A 23,319-nucleotide genomic window follows, 5' to 3' on the forward strand; every position below is an offset into this window, starting at 1 on the left:
GCCTGCCTAGGTGACAGACACTGCCGTGGGACTGAGAGTGCAGGCAGGCCGTTATACAGTGTGCTACTATGCCCATGCATTTATGATTTTAAAATGACTATGTCATTGGGCTATGATGGCTAAAAGAAACGGAGATTTGCAGTAAATTTTTTCTTACTTTCCTCTGTCTAGGAAAGTAAGAATGTGTAAGAAAGCCGCTGCGGTTGTGATAATTTTGAAATTTTAATCAAAGCCAAAAGGTTTTGAACATATTATTTACTCCATTACTTATGTTTCGTTCTCTTTATTGAAAATCAGTTGTATTTACGAATAGGAGAACTCTATTTTCTCTTCTTTATATATGGCACCAACTGGTAGTAAGTTTACACCTTATTTAGCGCCACTGTAAATAAATATTAGTAGTTTTTCCATATGCCCAATGGTATACATAGAAATTTAATTTGTGGAAAAACCTACATTGGATTATTGGATTTGTGGGAGGGGAAAAAAAACTGAAACCAAACTGAATTGATAATCATTATCAGTGTGATTAATTATTACATCTGGCTGGCATCAGGAGCAGCAGACTAGTCCAAATTCTCTTTATGCCTTTTGTTTTGAGATTCCCCTGTCTGTCTGTCTGTCCCCCCCTCCTTCTCCTCCTACTCATGCCCATGTTTTACCAGGTAAGTATCCCCATCCCTTGCACTGTCACCATGGCGATACCTGGCCTGTGACGTCACTCTGCTGTAGTTCAGTGCTTGTGTCCTTTTTTTTTTTTTTTTTTAATTTGACTCTTTCTCTCTGCTTTGTTTGGCTGATTATGAGTGGATCAAGCAATTCTGTGTCGATCTCCAATGTAGTTTTGATTTACATATATTTTATATCTTTAATGTTTCATTCTGTTTTTGTTTTAGTTTTTTTGGTTGTCTTTGGTTTGTTTATTTTTCTACAAGTTAATTTCCTTCTGATCTAGCTCTTTTCACAGCTTACATCATAACATAGGTTAAGTAAACGGAAGAAAAATCTTTCAGCTTCAGTCATAATGAGGAAATGGGGGGCCTCTGACAAGGGAACAGGTTTGGACCTCAGGACAGTAAATGGTCAGACAGACAGTTCAGCAAGAAGTGATGCAATAGCCTTTAGATAATATTGGGAGCCTTTGTTACTCTCAAGGAGGATGTCGCAGTGGTGTTTTGTGAGCGGTGGCAGCAGCTGCAGCTCCCCTCTCACACACACTGTCTCTCAAACACACACACACACACACACACACACACACACACACACACACACACACACACACACACACACACACACACACACACACAGACAGACACACACAGACAGACACAGTCCCTCGAGCTGCAGCGTCCTTGATAAACTTGGCATTCTGGTTTAACAGGACTGCAGGAATGAAAGGATGGAGGAGGGGTGCAGACAGGCACAAATGAAAACATACCGGCTTAAAGATCAGTATGCTTTGTAGTGTACTTTTATATCAAGACATTTTACTGAGCAATCCTGATCCCCTTGTCTTCATTTACTCCATCAGGAATGCAGTGCAGCTAATTTGACTCATTCATAATGCAAACCAGCAGCCCGGTCAAATGTAACAGGAAGGCTAAATTGGTCTGTAGCTGGTGGCTGCAGTAAGCTGTGAGAATGGCTGGTGTTTGGTTCACTGTAGCTTTCTGGTCTCTTTGCACTTGAAGGCAAAATTCTCTAACCCCAGCACCCTATGCTCTAAAAGCAGGCTGTCTCCGAGTTGGTCCTTCATCCAAGCATTAAAAAAGCTCACCTAGTCCTCTCTCTCTCTTTCTACCCTTAGGACGCACTGACCCTGTGCCCATCATCCTTAAGTATGATGTCATGGGGATGGGACGAATGGAGATGGAGGTATGATGCTCATGTCTATCGATTTGTACACATTTATTTAAGTTGTAGTAGTTGAACCTGTAATAAAAGAAAGATTTGAGGGTGTTCCTTTCTCTCTCTTTTTTTTTTTTTTTTTGCACTTTAAGTGTCCAAGCAGTAATTTAAGGTGTTTAGATAAATATTATGAACTTGTATTGATAGTGGGGTGAGTGCTTTGACTGTGAAATAGAAATGACTTTGAGATATATATATATATATATATATATATATATATATATATATATATATATATATATATATATATATATATATATATATATATATATAAATATATATATATATAATATATTATATATATATATTAGAGAGAGATATATATATATATATATATATATATATAGAGAGAGATATATATATATATATATATATATATATATATATAGAGAGATATATATATATATGTATATATAGAGATATATATATATAGAGATATATATATATATATATATATAGAGATATATATATAGAGATATATATATATAGAGATATATAGAGATATATAGAGATATATATAGAGATATATATAGAGATATAGAGATATATATATATATAGAGATATATATATAGAGATATATATATATATATATATATTAGAGAGAGATATATAGAGATATATATATATATATATATATATTAGAGAGAGATATATAGAGATATATTTATTTTTTAGGTTCCTTTGCTAGATCCCTTAACAGAAGTCTCAAGGCTATGGCACAGTGACAAAGTATAACTGCTCCTGTTCACAACACGCAGTTCATGCAGAGGTGTTCTGTGTTCAACATATTAAAGATCTTGACTCTCATGGACAGTCTTAACCACTTCAAATACCTTCAGACATGAATGATGAATGATTCTATTTAATGAAAATAAAACATGTAGAAACCGCAAAGAAGAATGTGACACCAACACTGCCTAGCAAAATAAAGCTATGCTTAAATTTTCAGCGAGCATCACTGTCAGTTATTTCAGCTCCTGCCTAGTCTTTGATATTTGTCTTGAAATAACATTTACCTACCCTGGTCGCATAGATGTTTCTACAGCAAACAGTCAGTCAGCATGATAAACGTGTGTAACAGCACACAAGCGACACAAACTGACCAACTGTTCTTCTTGGAGTTTCCGTGTGCTGTCTTCTATAGTCACTGTAGGGACTCGATGCGTTCAAGGCACATCAGCTCTTCTATGCACCATATTAAACTCATGTTTGGTATATAAGATGAACTTGGACTGTCTTTGACAATGCTGTTGGTTTATAATGTAACGTTTTGGTTTGTTCTAGCTGGATTATGCTGAGGATGCCACAGAGAAGAGGAGAGTCCTCGAAGTGGAAAAGGAAGATACAGAAGAACTGCGGCAAAAATACAAGGTGAGGTTGTTTATCTTTTTGTCACAGTGATAATTGTTATCACCTGTATTTTTTAATACTATATTTTTTAATTTCCCACAAAAAATAGGACCAGATGGAAAAAGAAAAAGCCATCGCAAAAGCTCTGGAAGACCTGAGAGCCAATTTCTACTGTGAGCTGTGTGACAAACAGTACACCAAACACCAGGAATTTGACAACCACATTAACTCTTATGACCACGCTCACAAGCAGGTACTGCTGTTTAGCAAGCATTGCGGTGTTGATGCAGATCTGTTGTTAATTAAAGACACGATGAAATGATGTGCCCGGTTTCTCTCTGTCTTGCAGAGGCTTAAAGAGCTGAAGCAGAGAGAGTTTGCCCGTAATGTGTCATCACGTTCCCGGAAAGATGGAAAAAAGCAAGAAAAGATGCTGCGGCGATTGCATGAACTTGCTGAGCAGAGAAAACGGCAAGACCGGTAAGTATTTATTCCTGGAGTGCCATCTGCTGGATGGATTGTGTATATATATTTAATGGGACGTGGTGAAATTACTTATTTTATAAATGTCACTGGTTCAATATGTTAGTCCAAACAAGACAAATTCAATAAAATGTATTTGAACATTTCACTTACTGTAAATTAAAACATATTTTTGTATATTTTCATCTTTTCCAGGAAGCACGATAAAAATTAAAGTCAAAGACCTTGATTAAAAAAAATTTGTCCAGCATCACATTGGTGTAATTTTTTCTTTCAGAACTCCTGGAAGTGGACCTATGTTCAAAACAACTACAGTCGCTGTAGATGGAGAGAAAGGAGAAGACAGCAACAGCATGACACCTGAGAACAGCATGACACAGTCTTTGGCAGACACTGCCCTGGAAGGATCACTGTCAGATAAAACTGGTCAAGCCTCCCCAAAGTCTGGTCCAACCTTTAGCTTCTCTCTGGGAAAGAATGCCTCATCATCGCCAACTTCCAGCAGCGCATCAAAAGTCAGTGTATCATTCTCTTTTGCCAAGAAAGCACCAGTAAAACTGGAGACAGCAGCTGCTGTTTTTGCTGATCATGGTGAGGAAGCTATGGAGACAGAGGAGAGTCAAGAGGGAGAAAAGGCTGGAGGACAAGATGACACATCAGGCTGTGGCACAGACAGCCCTAAGGGACTGCCTGGAGGAGGTGAAGGAGGAGAAGGAGGTGGTGGTGCAGGTACAGAAGAGGTGCAGCAGCCTGATGATGGAGGATCTTTAGCATCAACGCTTAGCAAATTGAAAATGATGATGAAAACCAATGAAGGATCTCCTGGACAAGAGCCTCAGTACTACCACTATGTACCACCAGCTCACTGTCGAGTAAAGCCACACTTCCAGTTTTTGCTGTTCATGAAAGCCTCTGAACAGTGTCAGAGCAAAGATGAAGATGATGAGGAAGAGACACAAGAGGAGAACAAGGCTGAAGAAAGTTCAGAACATACAGAGAGCGGTGTGACAGAGTGCAAGACTGAAAAGGAACAAGGCAACGTTACTGCAGATGCTGACCCAGACCTAGTTCCTCTATCAGCTAAAGTAAAGGCAGAAGAGGAGACCCCTTCATGTGCAGGAGATGCAGCTCCTGCTGTACCAGCTTCACCCACCCAGAAAGCAGAGACACGTGATACTGTGGATGCAAACACTGGTCCGAAAATGCCCACTGGTCCCTTCTTTCCAGTCCTGAGCAAAGATGAGACTACCACCCTACAGTGGCCATCGGAGCTCCTTGAATTTACAAAAGCTCAACCTTCCCTGTCTTACAGCTGCAATCCCCTCTACTTTGACTTCAAACTGTCCCGTAACAAAGGAGTGCGTGGTGGGAAAGTGGCAAAGTCCCCCAAGCCTGGTGAAGACACTGATGACAAGGGACAAGAAGTGGCTGCTTCACCATCTGAAGTAGAAACGGCTAATAAACCTGGAACCAGTGCTGACAAAGACAAGCTAGTGTCAAAAGGAGAGTCTGGCCAGCCAGAAAGTGAAGAACAAAAGCCCACAAGTGGAAGTAATAGTGCAAAGAAAAAAAAGAAAAAGAAGAAGCATAAGAAGTCTGCAAAGCATTCAAAACGCAAAGGAAAAGAAAAAGGAGCGGGAGAAGATGCAGAAGGTGAGACTGAGGTAACACAAGAAAAGCCCAAAAAAAAGAAAAAACACAAACGTAAGAAGAGCAAAAACAAGGCTCAAGATCAAGCTGAGGCAACAGGTGAAGAAAAGGAAAAACCTAAACCAAAGTCGGAAGATAAAGCTGCTGCCTCCTCTGTTCAGCTGACAACTGGAGGGGAAGGAGCTACAGGAAACACAGGAGCAGAACTGGGGAAGAGGAAACGTGCTGCTAAGGAAGTGCCTTGCAAATCTGGAGCAGAAGGAGGGAATGGAAAAAGTACTGATAAGGCCAACTCATCTGAGGAGCACAGTGGCAACAAAAGACAAAAGACTGACACCAGTGCATCTCAAAGTGCCTCGTGCTCCACCTCAGCCCAAAAGAGTCCTGGTTCTGGTAGACCTCCCAGCAGTGAAAGTGAAGAAGAAGGGGGCTCTAATACCCAGCGCTCACGTCATCACAGGTCAAGCCCGAGGGAACAGCGCCGCCACCATAGTGAAGAATCAGGGCGATCCTGCAGCCGTTCATCAAGACGGGGGGAACGACGAGGTAGTAGTCGCCGGCATCATCGTGGCCAAACCTCCCGTAGTCGCTCTTATTCCAGCAGCTCTGAGCGCTCCTCAGCAGGCAGCAGTGCCTACAGCCACCGTAGCCGAAGCTACTCAGACAGCTACAGCGACTACAGCACAGAAGGTCGCAGACGAAGGCGCTCCAAACGTTCATCCGACTCTGAGTATGACCGCAGGAGTAGCCGAGGACGTAGACGATCCAGGAGGCATCAGTACACATCTTCCTCTTCAGAAGACTCGCGCTCACGTTCACGCAGCTACAGCCGCAGGAAGAGGCACAGACGGCATCATCGTAGCAGCTCCAGAAGCTCCAGCAGCTGGAGTCGCAGCACTAGTGCAAGATCCTGGAGGCGGAGCTACAGTCGTAGCTACAGCTCTGCTAGCCGCTCCTCCAGTTCAAATAAAGGGTCTCCTCACAGACGAAGCACTAGGGGTCGAGAGGATAGTGACACCCATCGCAGAGACTTCAACCGCTCACGTATCTACCGCTCCCAGTCTCCACGGTCTTCTTCTTCACGAGGCCTTAACCGAAACACCCATTCATCGAGCTCGCTGGGTCTGAGACCAGGGGGGTCACGAGATGCAGGAGAACAGAAAAACACCCTAACTGCACGACAGCTGTTGGAGAAGGTTCAGTCCAAGAAAAGTTCTGAAGATTCTACCACAGGAACAAAATCTGGGATTAAGATTAAAGACCCACCGCAGGGCTATTTTGGCCCAAAACTACCCCCATCTCTTGGAAACAAAGCCATGCTTCCACTAATTGGTAAGCTGCAGGCAGGGAAAAAGCCAGCAATTCCTTTAATCAGACCTGAAGAGGGAGAGAAATCAGGGACAGGGAAGAGCTCTGAAGCTGAAGGAGAGGTTATATTAGTAGAACCTATAAGGGAGTTCCCACCTCCACCACCACCTCCAGCTCCACCAGTTCAGAAGGTTGAGGAAGCCCCACAGAGCACAGTGACTCAAGAAGAGACACAGCAGCCTGCAACAGAAGACCAGGGGCACCAAGAAACCCGGACAGTATTTGAACAAGAGCCCTCCATGATGATGCCCCAGTACCAAGGAGAGTCAGGACAGGACCTTTCCCAGAACCCAATGATGGAGTCCATGATGCCTGAAATGCAGCAGCAGCAGGCTGCCATGCATGCCTACCCTGGTTACCCACCACCCAGCTTGGAGGAGGATGGCATGGAGGCAGAGGAGGACGGACTGGCTCCTTTGGAAAGTCAGCCCATTACATTCACACCAGAGGAGATGGAGAAATACAGCAAGCTGCAACAGGCTGCACAACAGCACATCCAGCAGCAGCTTTTAGCCAAGCAGGTCAAGACTTTTCCCTCAGCTGCTGCAGCGGCCGCTGCCGCAGCAGCTGCCACTTTGGCCCCAGCGCCCCCTCCACCAGCCCTGCAGCAGATCCACATTCAGCAGCCAACTGTGTCCGTAGCTTCTGGCACATCCATCACCACAGTGCAACACGCCATCCTTCAGCACCATGCAGCCACTGCTGCAGCAATGGGCATCCACCCAGCTCATGCCCACCACCCACATCCGGCACATGCCCAGCTGGCCCAGGTACATCACATTCCCCAGCATCACCTTACCCCCATCTCCCTGTCTCCTTTGGGGCCCTCACTTGGTCATTCTCTGGGACACTCACTGGGGCATGCAGGATTGATCCCTGCCCACCCAACAGCCTTCCTCTCTGGTCAGCCAATACATATTATCCCTGCTTCTGCACTTCATCACACCCCCTTAGCTCTCCACCATGTTCCACACACAGCCCTCTACCCCACACTTTTCACACCCCGACCCTCACAGGCTGCAGCAGCAGCAGCCCTTCAGCTCCACCCACTCTTACACCCAATATTCTCAGGACAGGACCTCCAGCACCCCCCTAACCACGGCTCTTGAAAACAAATGAAAATGAAGTAGTGTGTTCACAACAACCAACCACTAAAATAAAGACTTAACCTGAACTCTCTTGGTTTAGGGTTTTAAATAAAGTCTTTGTTACATCATGCAGGCTGTAAGACGTGAATCTTGTGAGAACTTTACTGGCCTTCACAGTGCAGCACGTCCCCACAAAGTGGTTAAGACTGCTGGGTTCAAAATTGACACTAACATTTTCTTCTGGTACATGTGAGATTTTTATTTTCTCATGTTTTCACAGATTTTTTTCTCCCCCTCTAAAAACTGTAGAAACTTCCTCTAGACCATTGGTTTATATTCCAATTTGGGGAATAGTAACAGCCTCAGAAACTACTGGAGCTTTTTTGGTTGTTTTTTTGCTCATTTTGGCAGCCAAAGAGATACATGATGGCTAAAAGTGTAAGCAGAATCATGTTACGATTCAAGGAAGTGGTTTTGTTCTAGAGGTGAACATTTTAATCTGTGTAATCTAATTTTCAGAGATGGACTCTTTCATAATTACTGATCTCTTGTTGTGTTTTCAAATGACTACTCGCTCTCTATTGGATTCTTGGTTTAAAAGTAATTTGTAATGCAGTAACTTGTACATAGATCAGTGTGTAATGTGAAGAAACCCACCAGTGACAGCCATATGGAAAAAAAACAAAACAGATATGGTGTCCAAACAAGTATGACATTGTCATACAAGAAGCCCTCTCTAAATCAGGGGAAATGTGATGAAGGGGTATAAATCTCCTGAATACTCTGAAGCAAAGCTCTTGTTCCCTGAGATGAGGGTACATCTGAATCAATTGCACTGAAATCTGTACATCAAGATGGTGCCTGTGCATCATATAATAAGATTGTAGTATACTGCAATAATTGTATTTTTCTGTTTTTTAAATTATTTTCCAAAATGCTCTTCAAAAGAAGAGCTGTGTTTGGCTTTTTTTTTGTGTGTAATTTTGTAAATAAAACTGCTGTAGATTAACCTATTAACGTTCTACTGGGTTGACACTGCTGTTGGGGGGAGGGGGAAAAGCAGACAAATGACAAGTTGGATGGGAGGTGGACACGTATTTTATCACGGTGGTTTGTTCATCCCTGCTGGGGTGCCAAACAGCAGTGATCTGTTTAAAAAGAAAAGTAGCAACTCTGTATTTTTTAAAGACTTAACTCTGTTTCACCAAATAAAATCCTGAGTTTGTGTGTCTTTTTCCATATTTTTTCATTATTGAAATGCCATGTAAATAACTGTAGATGGTCACATGAAGGTCCTGCCTTATTTCCATAAGCCTCATCTGACAGTCAAACAATCCCTGCAGATGTAAATGTCCAACAGTAGATGGTGCTGGAGTTACCTAGAATAGGCTTCAGGAAAACAGTCAATCCATGTGAATGCAGCATGCATTTAGTGCATTTGTTCACAGGCTACGATTAATACTGTTTACTGTAAAAGGGGAAACAGTCCTGTCAGCACTTGCAGAACCATTACATGAGGCTGTAGAAAGAAAATTATAGATTTAATTTCTTTAAAATCACTCACATAGTGAGACAAGACCAAGCATAAACTTAAAGAGAGCATGTGACAGAAAAGGGCTGCTTCCATCGATTTTCTTTGAACTATTAGCTACATATATTATCAGTTCTCAGCTTATTAGGTGCAGCTCGCTAAGCCTAATGAGGCTGTCCACTAAGTCCTGCCTTAATGCAGGATATAATGTCTAATTATAGTCTAATTTTCTGGTCATTGTGCCTAATGTATTAGAATTGTATGGCATCAACTCGATCCTACTTTGTCCACTACATTAGACTGTATTGACCAGGTGCAGCTAATAAGCTAGTAACTGAGTTTACACCATAAAACACAAGAATTTCTGGTGAGAATTCTTAAGTTGCATTGTGATGAAACACTGAACATAACAAACATTTCCGTACTGCTATTTCTTTATAAACCATGTTTATCAAGGCGGAAGAACACTAACACTGATGGCAACGTGAGGAACAGTTAAGTATTTATAAGAAACCATCTGTGTAAAGTTACAGGAGAAATTTACAGTTTCAAAGTGGTTTTGGTAAAAATGGAAAGCGGCACACTGAGCTTCACATGGTTTGAAAATACTGTCCATAGTTTAAGGTCTTTGCCAACTTCACCATTTTATCAATAAACATGATGGAAAGCCATTAAAAGAAAACTAAATATAAGGGAACAGCTTATGAAGTTTGTTTTAATGTTAGAAATTCATATCATTAGGGACGATGTGCTGCAGAAATGTCCACGACTGATCAAAAAGCCGCCCTTGTGGATAGTTGGAGGTCAGCCCAGGTATCTGATTACCAGGAACATGAAGACGCAGGTCAGCAGCATGCCTCCAATCATGATGAACTTATCTTGGGTGGCTCGCCTTTCTATAAGTCTCATCACTGTGTTTGACAGCCCCAACATGTTAGCCACATCCAGCATCTTCTTATGAGTTCCCTGTGCAGAGTCAAAACAGCCACACTCATTTCAACAGTAATGATCACATGTGACAGTTTATAAGAGCCATAAATAAACAAAATGTTTCCATGACCACATTGTAATTATCTCCACTAATTCCTCTGATTTTGAGAGACGTGGAGTGCCAACGCCCTCCCTGACGCGCCACTCCGTCAGAGGTTTCTCATGGCTAGACAACCAGGCTGAGAGTGCTGATCAACAGACACACCCTGATAAGAGGCCTGAAGCAAAACCAGGAAGGCCATCTCCTCCTTGGAAACACAGACTCACCCTCTAGCTGAGCATGAGCACACTAACAATACGACTATTGTGATCATCGTGGACACCAGAAACTGGGTCAGGAAATTTAATTCAATCCGCCTTTCTATACCGCTTCCTTTGTTTAACAAACGGTTTAAATAAGCTACAGATGCAGACTTGTTTTTCTGCTGTGTTAAGTCACTAACCTTCAGCGTAGATCTCTGATCTCTGAGACCATTAAGGATGCTGCTGCCACTGCCCAGGAGGTCATCCATGCCTCTGTGTGCGTTGTGCAAGTTGGAGTTAAACTGTAGGGTCTCATCTATGGGGATGGAGGTATCTGCGTCCTATTAAACAAGAGGAATCTCTGTATTTTACACAAACTCTAGATGTTTTTTTAGCTTAAAATGTTGCATTCACACCAATACCCATCACCATTTTGATCACTGTTATACAATTTACATACATTTGTCGTGAATGTGCGGCTCATGAGTTCCTCCCTCTCTCTCTCCTGGGCCTCTCTGGCATAGCGTCTGTGCTGGAAATTTTGCAGGGCACTCCGGAGGTGCTGGACATCATACTTGAGCTGGTCCACTCGTCTGAGAGAAAGAAAAGGATTCAACTGTGTCCAGTTTTACAACTACACCAAACATTTTCTAATTTAAGGATGACGGTCTCTGCAGTTCTTTACAAAGCAATCCATTCACCTCAAAGAGTAATCTATAGAGATGTCAAATGCATTTTGAAACCTGTGGGAGGTAACAGGCTATTTGGAGTTTTTGAACACTTCTGAATTTAAGCTTGCACTTCTTATAATGTGCAAGTACTATAGCCAGGGTGTGATTTGCCAGGAGGATAGGAGGGATTTCTCTCACTCTGGTCTACACATCCATGTCTCTGTTAAATAATTTTTCATCCCTGGCAGGGAAAAACAATGTATTCCTCCCTCTGACTTTTAGCACTGCATCAGCCAAATCAGGAACTGACTTTCACTTTCAGCACTCATGATTCTGTTAGAGTAAGGGTCTGATATGAAGGTACACTGCATGGAATGGACGATCATTTCATTCAACTAAATTCTGCTGCGTTTCTCAGTAAAAATTATTTTAACTAGATAAAAGAAATTAACCACATGCTGTGCTGGGAGACTCGGAGAAGTTACATATGCATCTCTGCACCAGGCTGCTGTCTGCAATATCCTTGTTAAATTGTACAAAATAAATAAATAAATAAATAAATAAAATCAGCTGATTATGAAGAGGACAGGAAAGGAACTTTTATCAGATTTGATGACTTTAATGTAGCGTACTGTCTCCCCACCCTTGTTTGACAGTGGTGCTAATACTTACTGCACCCTGGTTTTTTTTTTTGCACAATTCAGTGTATCAGCAGTTGTACTGAATAAGGAGAAAATTTATTTTGCTCTCAAATCTTATGTGGTTGTTTTGAAGAGTCTCCCACAATCCCCCATCCCCTTCCCCGCCCTGAGTTCACTCAGGCCCCACCAGAGACCTGTTAAGATTAAAGGAGTGCTGTGGAATGGGGTGCACTGTGTCCCCTAAGGCCTGTTTATCCAGCTCAGAAATGAATCTTTGCCCGATGCAGCAGGAATGCTGGTGATGACGGGGGCTTCTGAGGAAATGTTTTCATAGAGCCACGTTGCCACAGGGCAGGACGCGGCTGCCTCTTCATCATCTAACCCTCCCTCTGCTTTTATTGCATATGATACACCCTGCTGTTTCTGGGTCTTTATGGTCACCGTCTATTGTTTAAATCCAAACTTACAATTTGGCATTCTGGCGGCGGTTTGGCGGTTCCTTGCTGGCCAGGATCTCAAGGCGTTCTAAATGATTGAAGATCTGGTCGATTCTAGCTTGCAGTTCGTTTTCTAACACTTGTAAAACAGAGAGAAATGAAGAAGAGAGAATTGCAGGGAAGACAACAGTTAAGGCTGTGAAATTACAATTCATAATTTTTAAATTTACTGGCTAATATACTTCCATACCGAATTGATTCCAAAATGTCTTCCGATATATATAAAGAAAAGAGTTTGGGCTGCTGTTTGTCTTCTAATAATATACCCAGGTGTCACAGGGTAGCATTCATCACTTAAGCGACCCCAGCTCATTAGTAGCTGCGTAGGTTTACATCCTCCCCTGGGGTTAAAATAAACCTTTTGTCATCATTTGTGAAGGGGAGTGTAGTTCACTGCCCGGCTCCCACCATTATCTGTCACACCACCCACCCTACTACTTCCTGTCTTGGCAACAGCTGGGCACAGAACTGAACGGGCACTATCCACAGAAAACAATTAGCCCTGCCTTTTATCATTATATATGTGAGAGGAAGAAGCAGCCATAACAAGGAGCCGGTTCTGAGCAGAAATTAGAAGCTATTCAAAGGGGATTAGATCAGAGGTGGTGCCATTAGCAATGACAGCTTTGTACCACAACAACACTCCCACACAGAGCAGGGGCAGAGCCCCTTACAATCATGACAGCTGGTCACTTACAGTGAACTGACTGGCGGTCTGTCTTTTCCAGATTTCCCATTAGAGACTGAACCTCCTGGATTTGCCTAATCCACAACGATCATACCGTTAGTGAACAGCAATAAAAACAAATAGTTTTGTTTTAATTATTACTGTACATGAACATATTGGTATGGCCCATATATATAGATTAACAATCGTATTATGCTGATATAAGCCTGCTGCAGCAGAAGTAAAAGTGATAATAAGTTAGACTCATTAGCAGTGGTAGCTAACTGGCACCGTTTCCACATCAGGCAAGAGAACTCACTTGTTGGTCTGGTGGTAAAGCGTCTCCATTTTTCCCGATCTAAGAAACGCTTCGCCCTCCCTTTACTTTATCGCGTAATTTTGTTATAATAGTTTTAATTGTGACAAGCAGCTCAGTTAGCTTGGTAGCTAACGTTACAGGAGTTTACACGTCATCAGCGGAGCTTTTGTGTACGGAAATAGGAAACCGGAAGCCGCTCGACGTCATCACATAGAAAGAAATAAAGAAGAGAGCTCACTCCTTCTTAATTACACATCTCTGTCAGCAGACTGTAAGAGGAGTGTTTTCATTGCGGTTATGAATTTTTAAATAAAAATCTTTTAAAAAGTGATGAAATGAACACACTCGGAATACCCTTGCTCTTCAATTTATATTGACCAGAACTGGAAAAGACTTGAATAATATGCGACAAATACTGCATTATCAGTGAAATGAAAGAAGAGTAATTTTTTTCAGTGTCCAGGATATACCATGTAAAGTCATGTAAAGATTTATACTGTATATTGATTATTCATGTGATTTAAGTGGTTATTGATTTTTCCATCGTTTGCATTTACTCTGGATTTACGTGCAAAGCTTTTTATTTAATAAGTGAAAAGTTCGTACTTTGTGATATAAATATTTTCATTTGTTTATTGAATAGCTCAACGGACAAAAATATTTGTTTTCCAGTCCAACTTTTGATCATTTTTGGTAAGTTTAATATTAAAATATCAAAGTAGTAAAGACCCTAAAAGTGTTTAATAAAAATTATTGACCAATATAAAACTCCATAACCCAGTGTTTCGTTTATTCTTTAATTATTCCTATAATAATATTTATATATTATATATTATATAATAATATATAATATTTTATTTTATGTTAATTAATTCACTTGTTCAAATCAAGTTGGATGCACTACTGTACCTGGAATACTGGTACAGTCTATTTCATAATTGTCAAAGGTTAATATGTAATACATGTGATTTTTCCTGTTCTTCTCTCAGTATTATGTTTTATGCATCCCCCCGGCACTTTGTTCACCTCTGTTTGACTGGAAGCCTTTTCATATGCTTATAGTTTTATTATGTCACTGTTTATGTTTCAGAAAATTTTATGGGAGAAAAGAGTGCTCACTCCTCCTCAATTTTGGACACTGAAAATGTAATCCCTTACTTCTACCAGTCTTCCTAAAATTATGTTCCTAAAATATATTTATAATATATTATAATGTTATTTTTTTTATATTTTTATGTATTTTGTTTTTATTTTACTCCTTTATTTTTGTGTTAAATTCCATTTAGTTCAAGTTACTTTTGTCGAGATTTGGTTTATACATTTAATATTATTTTTTATGATAATACATAAATAATGATGCTAATAAACATATGATACAAGATAGTATAGTAACACAAAATGTTGGGAATGCAGGTGGCTCACAGACTCACACTCAGTAAATATATAGAACATTTGTGATTTTTTTAATGACTTCAGAAAAGAAGAATCATGATTGTCTACAAAACAAATGGTAGTTTCTTTTTGCCAGTTGGACTGAACAATAGTCATGGGATCAGAGATAAAACTGTAGATTTACACAAGTTGGAAAAGTCTCTTTTCTAAAGGACTACAAAGTCCAAAATGATTCTCTGCATTTAGTAGGGTCTTTACTTTACAACATAAAGTGTGTTGAGCTGACTATTTTGTTATTTCGTGCTACATAAATAAAACTATGTTGAATTGAATTGAGTTGAATTGAACTGAATTACTGCACTGTATGTTTGGAGGACTAAAGTTGAGGCTTTCAAACCTAATAACTTTGTTTTTAGGTGTCAGTCTGGTGGGGGTCATGGTCTTAGCCAGTTTTGCTTTTGGTGGTACATTGCACAAAGAAGATGGAATAACTGAGGAGGAAGACAACCTCCAAATTCTTCAACTTCACCTCAATCATGGTTTTGGAATGGATAAAGCAGGTTATTAGCTTCTGAAATGACCTTCACAAAGACCAAGCAACTGGTTATTGTGCAACTTGCTCAGAGACATTTAACCATACACTATAAGTAGGAGTGTATAGATATATTTGAACCTGTAAGTATGCTTTTGACCATGTGGTTTATCCAAAATTCAAACTTATGAACTCAATTCTTGTTTTTTTCCAAAGATGTATGCCATACAATCACTGCACTCTGTAAAAAGAAAAGTCTTTGGCCTACAAAGACAAGCTCTGAGAAGATGCAGCATAATCTATTGACACGTAGACATGTCACAGGAAAGACTCTAAGAAACATGTCCTAAGGCGAGCTTTTGTCAGCTCTCGCTGACTAGGTCTAATTAGGCCATCCTCTTTTTCCACAGTCAGGTGTCAGAGTGTTCCTGTTCGTCCATCCAGAAGCTGTTCTCCTCTTCTTGCCTGCAGCCAGAGTCACCAAAACTAATATTATTAAACTTCATAGTGAGATTACAATTCATGAACAGAGAAGAGAAGATGTCAGATTTGCCTGCCACAAACTGACTCTGTCATGGAGTGGGGTGTGAAAAAAACTGTCTAAATTTCACAATAGTTCCTTAGTGATTTATTATGAGGAAAGCACCTTGGAGCGCTGCCTGGCGCCTTAATAAAACCACATCTCAATCACCCTATACATAGCCTCCATCAGTGTGGTGTCTACCCGTTAGGGAAGAAAGAATAAACGGGTGCAAGGGAAAGCAAGGGAAACATAAACATTAACATACTTTGTGGAATGAGCTCCTGTTTGGAGGTGATACCTGTATTTGTTTTCCTCATTCAGCACAGCAATCAGAAGTTGGCCCAGACACTTTTCCACGGCTGCCTGATGCTACATGAGTTGATGGTTGTATCTTCAGGCTAGACACTTCTGAACAGAGGTCCTTTTCACCCACCCCCACATGTCAGAAATCTTGAGATCTGTTCATGCCACTTCTTGCTCTTGCAGTTCCCCATTTTTGGTTGTCATAACATATCCTCGGGTTGTGGCTGGATGCGTACGGCTTTAACCTGTTGCTCAGAATAGAGAAAAAGTAGCGAGAAGGAGGAATAAACCCTCTTAAACCATTTCTGAGCAATACATGAGGCACCTCTCTGGAGGTCGTGGGGTTCTCTCCGTCTGTCCTTTATGTTTAAGCCCTGAGGAAAGGATGAGATGAGCTTACTGGTTTTCATCCACACCTGATCACCACGGGCACAAACTGGAATCCAGACTCCAGGTGTGGAGCCTTGATCACTTTGACTGACCGAGTTAGCGCAAACTGTCACTGTCATACCTTAATACACATGTCTATGGAGCACAGCTGGTGTAACATCCATCCTTTTTTCCCATTTTAATTAATTTTTCTTGTAATTTTAAGGAATTTGGATGATGATACGGAACAGAAATATTTTATTGAGATATTGCTTTAGAAGAAAATTTTCTTACACACTTCTGCTTTCTACAGCATTACAATATTTCCCCTCAGTTTTAGTATAAAGTAACATATAGCTGAACTATTGAGGGGTAGTGTATAGATTTTACTGCACAAAAGTGTTCGCATAGTATTGTGGAAAACCTTTATATTTGGCAAAGAAAACAGGAAATATACATAAAAATACAGTAAATAAGAAAAAAAATTTGTTTGCAAAATACTGATGAGCTTGAAAAGTACAATTTAGAATGACCACCTTTATTTCTAAAGGTAGCCAGAACTCTCTCTTGTAATTTCTTTAAATAGTCTTTAGGAATCGTTCTCAAGGTTTCTTTTTCCATTTTTCCTAAGGACATGACTTTCAGATACTGCTCATCTGCTGTAGATACTTTTTATGTCTGCTACTTCTTCTTTTGTCCTCCACTTGTTGTGATTCTCAATTTTTTTAGGACACGTTGCACACCATGCCGAAAAATGCCAAGTTTACAACTAATAATTCTTTTGGAATCACCTTGTTGGTTCAAAAATACTATTTCCTGTCAAACTGTGTTGTGTTTGGCATTTTTCATAGATTCACCTAAATAATGGGAAAAAATTTAGTGTTTTTATGACACAAACAAAGTGTCTAAAGATACAAATTAAAACTGGTTCACTACTAAGTTGTCTGTTATGTATAGAGACAACACTGATTTATCACTTTGAGTCCAAATAAAACTCTATAAGTCATTCAGGAAGCCTGGAGAACACTTTCTCGCAACCACTTTAAAAATGTCTGGCTACTTGGAAGCAAAATACAACATAAAGAAATGCGAGGTGGCTCAAGACTTGTAGGCTAACAATGATTTTAAGGGAAGCATGGGTATGAATTGAATATATCTATATGAGAACATACATGTATGTTGCTGCTTTGTTGTTAGGAAATGCTGTTTATCTTAGCCTCTTTGGAGGGCTTGTAACCAAACAACATTTAGTGCTGCATCAGTCTCCCTGTACTGCTTAGAAAACACCGCAGCCTGGTTATTGTTCAGTAGAGAAATGAAAGCACTGGATGTACTCAGAGACCTACCCCCCACCCCCGCACCCCAACACTGTTTTGTTCATCAAGGGAAAATGATATGTTATTGAATCACTTCCCTACAATGTACTTAATGATGTTTTCCAGGCAGTATAACACATCATAACTCTACAATGATTGCCCAAGACAGACACAGCGAAGAAGCCAATTATGAGGAGCAAAATTGCCCAGGGTCAACAATTTCTGGATACCAGTCATTTCTTTTAAAGGCACACTGATCTTTACGCTTCTTCCCTGAGGCAGGTGAGCCACTCGTCTTTGAAGCTGTGATGAGGCGCTGAATGAAAGCAAATGAGGGCCTGTCAGAGATGACAGGCGAAACTCATAAGCTCCCAACATCTCAGTGGGTTTTACTGTGAAAGGAGTCCAGCTGGGGGTCCAGAGGGCAGCACCCTCTCCTCCCAGAGGGACAGTCTATATGACCACCCAGTTGCTGCGACTATATTACTTTTAATGATGAAATGTCTGCGAATAGCCACAAAGAGACGAAACAAAACTAAAAACAGATTAAGGACAACAACATAATGATGCAAGACAACCGCAAATAAGCATAAAACCACAGGGTGATTGTCTTACATCAGCCCATTGCTGCAGGCTGTGTGGAAATACAACTGCCCTCTATTTACTCTTTTTATTTCAAAGTACTCTAAAGTTTTTATTTGTTATTTGGTATTGATTTAGTGCTATTTAAGAAATATTTGGTCTATTAAGGTCTTGTACATGATTTGAGTCAAATGCATTTTTGTAAATCTGTAGATTTGTGGTTCCCCTCAACCTTTTTTCTCTTCAGTGGAGAAGACTAAGCTTCTGAAATGGGCACAGGTGATCAGCATTACTGTCTCCCTCTGTTGGTTCCTGGTATGCTGTATTTTTTTCTCTCCTAAAAGTGATCATACAGGTGTCAGACCCATACACACATACCCACAGATATGCAGCCCTCTGGTTATACCACCTGTGACACTAAGACCTCTGAGGATGAGAGATGCTGTCCACCCCTGTGGTTGGATTTCATCTTTGCGAGGATGCGATTAAAAACAGCAGTGGCACGAAGCACTGCACCGGGGTTCCCCGGCCTGACAGCTCCCTTCCCACAGTCATGCAACCACTTAAAACCACGCTCTCATCATTACGCTGTGTGTGTGAACAAAATTGTGTGGTATACAGAGCTCAAAAGAAATGTTTTTGTCTAGCTCCATGATTTAATTGTGAATACTGGTGGAAATAAAGCCAGCAGACAGCATAATTGTGTAGGTATTGGTATCACAAATAATCACAGGCAACATACCAGACTTCTTTTTCAAAGATGTTGCCGGTTGGGGAGAAGACATAGCTCAGAACATTATCTGTGTTTTTCTTCCCTGGACATAGTTGATGTGGGAAAGTTTTGTTTTGATTGTGATGGAGGTCACTGTGTGTATATGTGTGTGTGTGTGTGTGCGCGCACATGTGGCTGTGAGAGAAAAAGCAAGAGGAGTGCCATATATCGAGCAGAGGAGTCAGTTATGTAGGTGTGTGGGCTCTTATCACAGCAGCTGCCATGTAAACTCTTCTGTTGGTGCTGCAGGTGTTTCTGTGGAGCAGCATGAGAAAAGCCTCCCACAGGAGCTTCCCAATGGGTGGGTAGTTGTGGGGCTTGAGAATGGACAGTTCAAGAGGAATCTGGTAAACATCTGTGGGTATCTTTGTTATGGAAAACCAGTTCATCAGCACTCCTGTGTTATACTTTTTTTAAACTACCAGAAATCAACCCATTCTGTGTGAGTCTGCCTGTAAATGTGTCATCGGAGCTGTCATTGCAGTTTTGAGTACTTTGGCAGGTGTTTGTATGTGTTTGTGGAATGTTTTTGTCCAAACCATTAAATCACAACCTGTGAAGGAGTCTCAAGACTTTACAGATGGGTAGCTCAAACAAAAACAAATGAATCTCAACAGGTTTGAGAACCCAAACCTCAGGGAGAAGGAAGACATTTGGAAACAAAAGATCTTAGAGTGAAATCAAAGCTTGAAACTTACTGGAAAATCTATGGCTGCAAACTATGGGTAGTGACTGGTAGAGATCTTGGATACAAGGAAATTAACTTCCTCTGTGGGTGTCTGGGCTCTCCCTCAAAGATGGGTGTCATTCAGTAGGAGCCACTAAATCCTCCACACCGACAGAAACGAGTTGGGAAGGTTCAGGTATCAGACTTGGACGCCCTCTGGGTAACTCCTAGGTGAGATGTTTTAGGCATGTCCTAATGGGAGGATACCCCGGGGCAGACCCAGGACATGCTGGAGAGATCATATCTCTTGGTCAGCAAGGGAACACCTTGAAGTCCCGCTGGAAGAGCTGGAGGAGGTAGCTGGGGAGAGGAAAGTCTCTGTGTTTCTGCTTAAACTGCTCCCCCTGCAACCTGGACAAGTTGCATAAAATGAATTCAGTTCATGTCAATTTCTATTCAGTTTTATTTGTATAGCACCAAATCACAAGAACGGTCCCCTTGAGGTGCTTTATACTGTTAGGTAAAGTCCTTGCAATAATCAGATCTTCCCTTGCAATCCGCACCCTCTTTCTGAACTTAAAACTATGCATACTTTAAGGTGAGCTGAGCCTAAAGCACAGATGACACAGGCTTTTGCTATAGTTGCATCTGTTGCAGGGGATAGAACCTCACTAACTCTCGACATCTTTTAAAACCCACTTGAAGACACATCTTTACTTGCTCTATTCTTTTTAGTTGTACTGCACTTTGATAAACCCTTGTCTTTTTTTAAATGTGCTTATAAATAAACAGACTTGACTTGACAGGAAGAAACCTTTGACAGAACTGGACTCAGGGGACGGCAACTGGACACCCCCACTTGGGGGTGAGGGGAAAGAGAAGAGAGCAAATGAATGCACTGATGGACCTAATGTTCTATTCAGTGTGTAAGCTCATGAAGTCATCAGGATCAATTAGTGAGGTCACTGAACAAGGGAGATGAGGACTATTTTGCCGCAAATCTATATATAACCGCATTATTTTTGAGTCCCCCCTTGGTGACAGTGAAAAAGAATGCAGGCTTAAGCCACTGCCTGTGGTGTTCACTTTTTAGACCAAGCTCCATCCATTTATTATACTGTCTACAGTGCTAACATGCTTAAAAACACTATAAGCTTAGAAGGATTTAAATTGGAATTAAATCAGTTCAGTTTAGAAGAAATCAAACTAATTTTTGAAAAATGTGAAGATCCACAAAAGGTGATATTGTTTCCCCTAAAGAACCATGAGGCTGGTGGTATTGCTTATCCCTTCCAACTCTAATTTATGAGAGACAAAATAAAAAGAAAATGATTTAAATGTTTTATTGACAAACAAAATAGATCCTCATTCATTTTTCAGTTGATTACCTTGTCAGTAAATTTCAGCTCTAAGGCAAAGCCTCATATTTTTCTTTTGATTGATTTAGTATCCTATATTAATTTGTATAAACTAATCATTTGTATTGTAATACCTGTCAGCTCTTCTTGTTTTTCTCCATCCGCAGGTGAACAAACCAAACTATTCATCATTTAAACCTTGTGCCCGCTTAATTGACCATCAAACAGGCATGCACTATCTCATCACCTACTGCGAGGAACTCAGCCATCATCCCAGTCCAACCCAGCCTCTGACTTAGAGGTATGCACTCAGCCTTGTCATAGCTCTAGGCAGTGCATGTTCTTGTTGTGGGTTGAGCAACTGCATTAGTCATTTCACATTCCAAATTCCTACCCCATGCTGTATTCACAACTCTCTGTATCTCTCTTTTTCCTCTTCTTCTTCACCAAATCCATTCCTCTCCTCGTTGTCTTCATTATTTAATTATCTCCGTGTGATGTCAGGGTGTGGGCATTAGGCACAGCTCCAATGCTGTCTAAGAGTCTCCTCTCCAGAGGCGGAAGTCTTGTAGGGTGTAGATGTTTGACCTGGGGCTCAGAGGTTTCGATTACAGGACAGGACTACGCTTTGTGTCCTTGAGCAAAGTATCTACCAAGCCTTCCACGCTTGAGTTAACATCTACTTTTCTTACACAAATGAGTGATGTATAAACCTGAAAGCTATGTAAGTCTCTATGGATAATATCTTTTTGCTAAGCAACGCAAATATAATACATATCTGACAAAATGCCCCAGCCCTGATTTGCCAATTCATCTTCATCTATCACAGCATGGTGCACTGCTGCAGCCCAGCCCGGCATAGTAACCTTTACCTGAACTGAGCCAGTGCAGACACAGGAGATAGTGTTACCATCAGCCTTAACCTACATTATCTATGTTATTCAGTGTCTCAGGCAGACAGAGAGAAGCTCTGGCACACGGCAGGGTGACTATAGCCCACACCCGCACACGAGGACCTCACTACAAACACTGCTGAAGTGACCACAGGTGTGCACACGGCAAGTATGCTCACACACACATATGCAAAAACCTTTTTGCCCTCACCTGTCTGCTGTCAGGACTCTTTCAAACACATACACTGGCGCTTGACTATTGCACCTCTGCTCAGTCCAGCCCCCCCACCCAGCTCAAAGCTCCCCACCCCTGGGGCTTGTGCGTGCGAATCTGGCCGTGGACTCAGCAGCTCCCATCGCTGCGCCCCCTCCACTGAGGGTAGTGAGGGAAATGAAAGCTTTAGGAGTTCATTATAAAACAACAAGAGCAGCAGCAGGGGATAGGCCTCCCGGGGCCACACGCTATCCCTTCTCATCCCTCCATCCTCATCTTTTTCCTTCATGTCCCTCAATATCTAAACCCTGCTCCACCTTTCTTTCCGTGACACACTCCTTCGTCTTGCTCTTTATCCTGCAGCTTTTTAATACATGACATTCATGATGAATAAAGTTAAATATTGATCTGGATTATTATAATATGATGAGTTAATGTGGTGAGTCAGTAGTCTGACCACATGAACTGGCTTGACCTCAGTCATTGGAGAGATGCTGACGCATTTTGTGTACTGCTGAACTGAATTTTTCAACTTTATTGTCTGAGAAGGGAAATTAGTTTTGCAGCAAAGGACACATCCAAAGGTTCAAAAAGGCAATACAATACAGTTGTTGGACAGACCGAAGAATATTGCTGCGGTCCAGTGGAAATCACATATCACTAAAATATGAACTCTTCAATATCTAAAAAAAAAGCTGACCTATTTAACCAAGTGGTTCTTTAAATGATCATGTCAGCTTTGGGAAGGCTTTGGGAAAGTATGTGAAACTGTAAAGCATTTTCTAAAGACTATGGGAAACAAAAAAGGTGAAATATCATAAAGTCAGAGTTAGAGTAAGCCGCTGGTGATTTCATAGTAAGCAGTGGTGCATTTTATTGCTTGAGGTAAAATACCTTTAAAGGCTCTGCAGTGGCTTTAACAAGCTGTCAGAATTCAAATCACTAAAGCCGGATATGTATCATAGTGAAAATACATGAAGTTTAGTAAAAC

At 41.1% G+C, this 23,319-nt stretch overlaps 2 protein-coding genes across 10 annotated transcripts in view; one reads left to right on the plus strand and one right to left on the minus strand.

Moving 5' to 3' along the window:
* Positions 1-9,075, plus strand: part of gpatch8 (G patch domain containing 8) — a 28,270-nt gene extending 19,195 nt beyond the window's left edge. For all 8 annotated transcript variants that reach the window (XM_019357738.2, XM_025906365.1, XM_025906368.1 and 5 more), the window contains 5 exons: positions 1,808-1,875; positions 3,194-3,280; positions 3,369-3,512; positions 3,609-3,739; positions 4,020-9,075. In XM_019357738.2, coding sequence (XP_019213283.1) covers positions 1,808-1,875; positions 3,194-3,280; positions 3,369-3,512; positions 3,609-3,739; positions 4,020-7,869 — 4,280 coding nt within the window. In that variant the 3' untranslated portion in view covers positions 7,870-9,075. The remainder of the gene's footprint in view (positions 1-1,807; positions 1,876-3,193; positions 3,281-3,368; positions 3,513-3,608; positions 3,740-4,019) is intronic.
* A 507-nt stretch (positions 9,076-9,582) lies between these two features.
* On the minus strand, positions 9,583-13,602 carry gosr2 (golgi SNAP receptor complex member 2). Of its 2 annotated transcripts, XM_003442050.5 has the most exons (6): positions 13,408-13,601; positions 13,119-13,183; positions 12,392-12,500; positions 11,073-11,205; positions 10,813-10,953; positions 9,583-10,345 (listed from the first exon to the last, which is right to left on the minus strand). In XM_003442050.5, the coding sequence occupies exons 1-6, from the start codon at positions 13,434-13,436 to the stop codon at positions 10,184-10,186; spliced, it is 639 nt and encodes a 212-aa protein (XP_003442098.1). In that variant the 5' UTR covers positions 13,437-13,601; the 3' UTR covers positions 9,583-10,183. The 2 variants fall into 2 exon arrangements, with proteins under 2 accessions (XP_003442098.1, XP_025762157.1); XM_025906372.1 differs by lacking the exon at positions 13,119-13,183 and having other exon boundaries at positions 13,408-13,602.
* Between the last annotated feature and the right edge of the window lie 9,717 nt (positions 13,603-23,319).

Source organism: Oreochromis niloticus, linkage group LG4 (genome assembly GCF_001858045.2).
Source record: "Oreochromis niloticus isolate F11D_XX linkage group LG4, O_niloticus_UMD_NMBU, whole genome shotgun sequence".
Lineage (NCBI taxonomy): Eukaryota > Metazoa > Chordata > Actinopteri > Cichliformes > Cichlidae > Oreochromis > Oreochromis niloticus.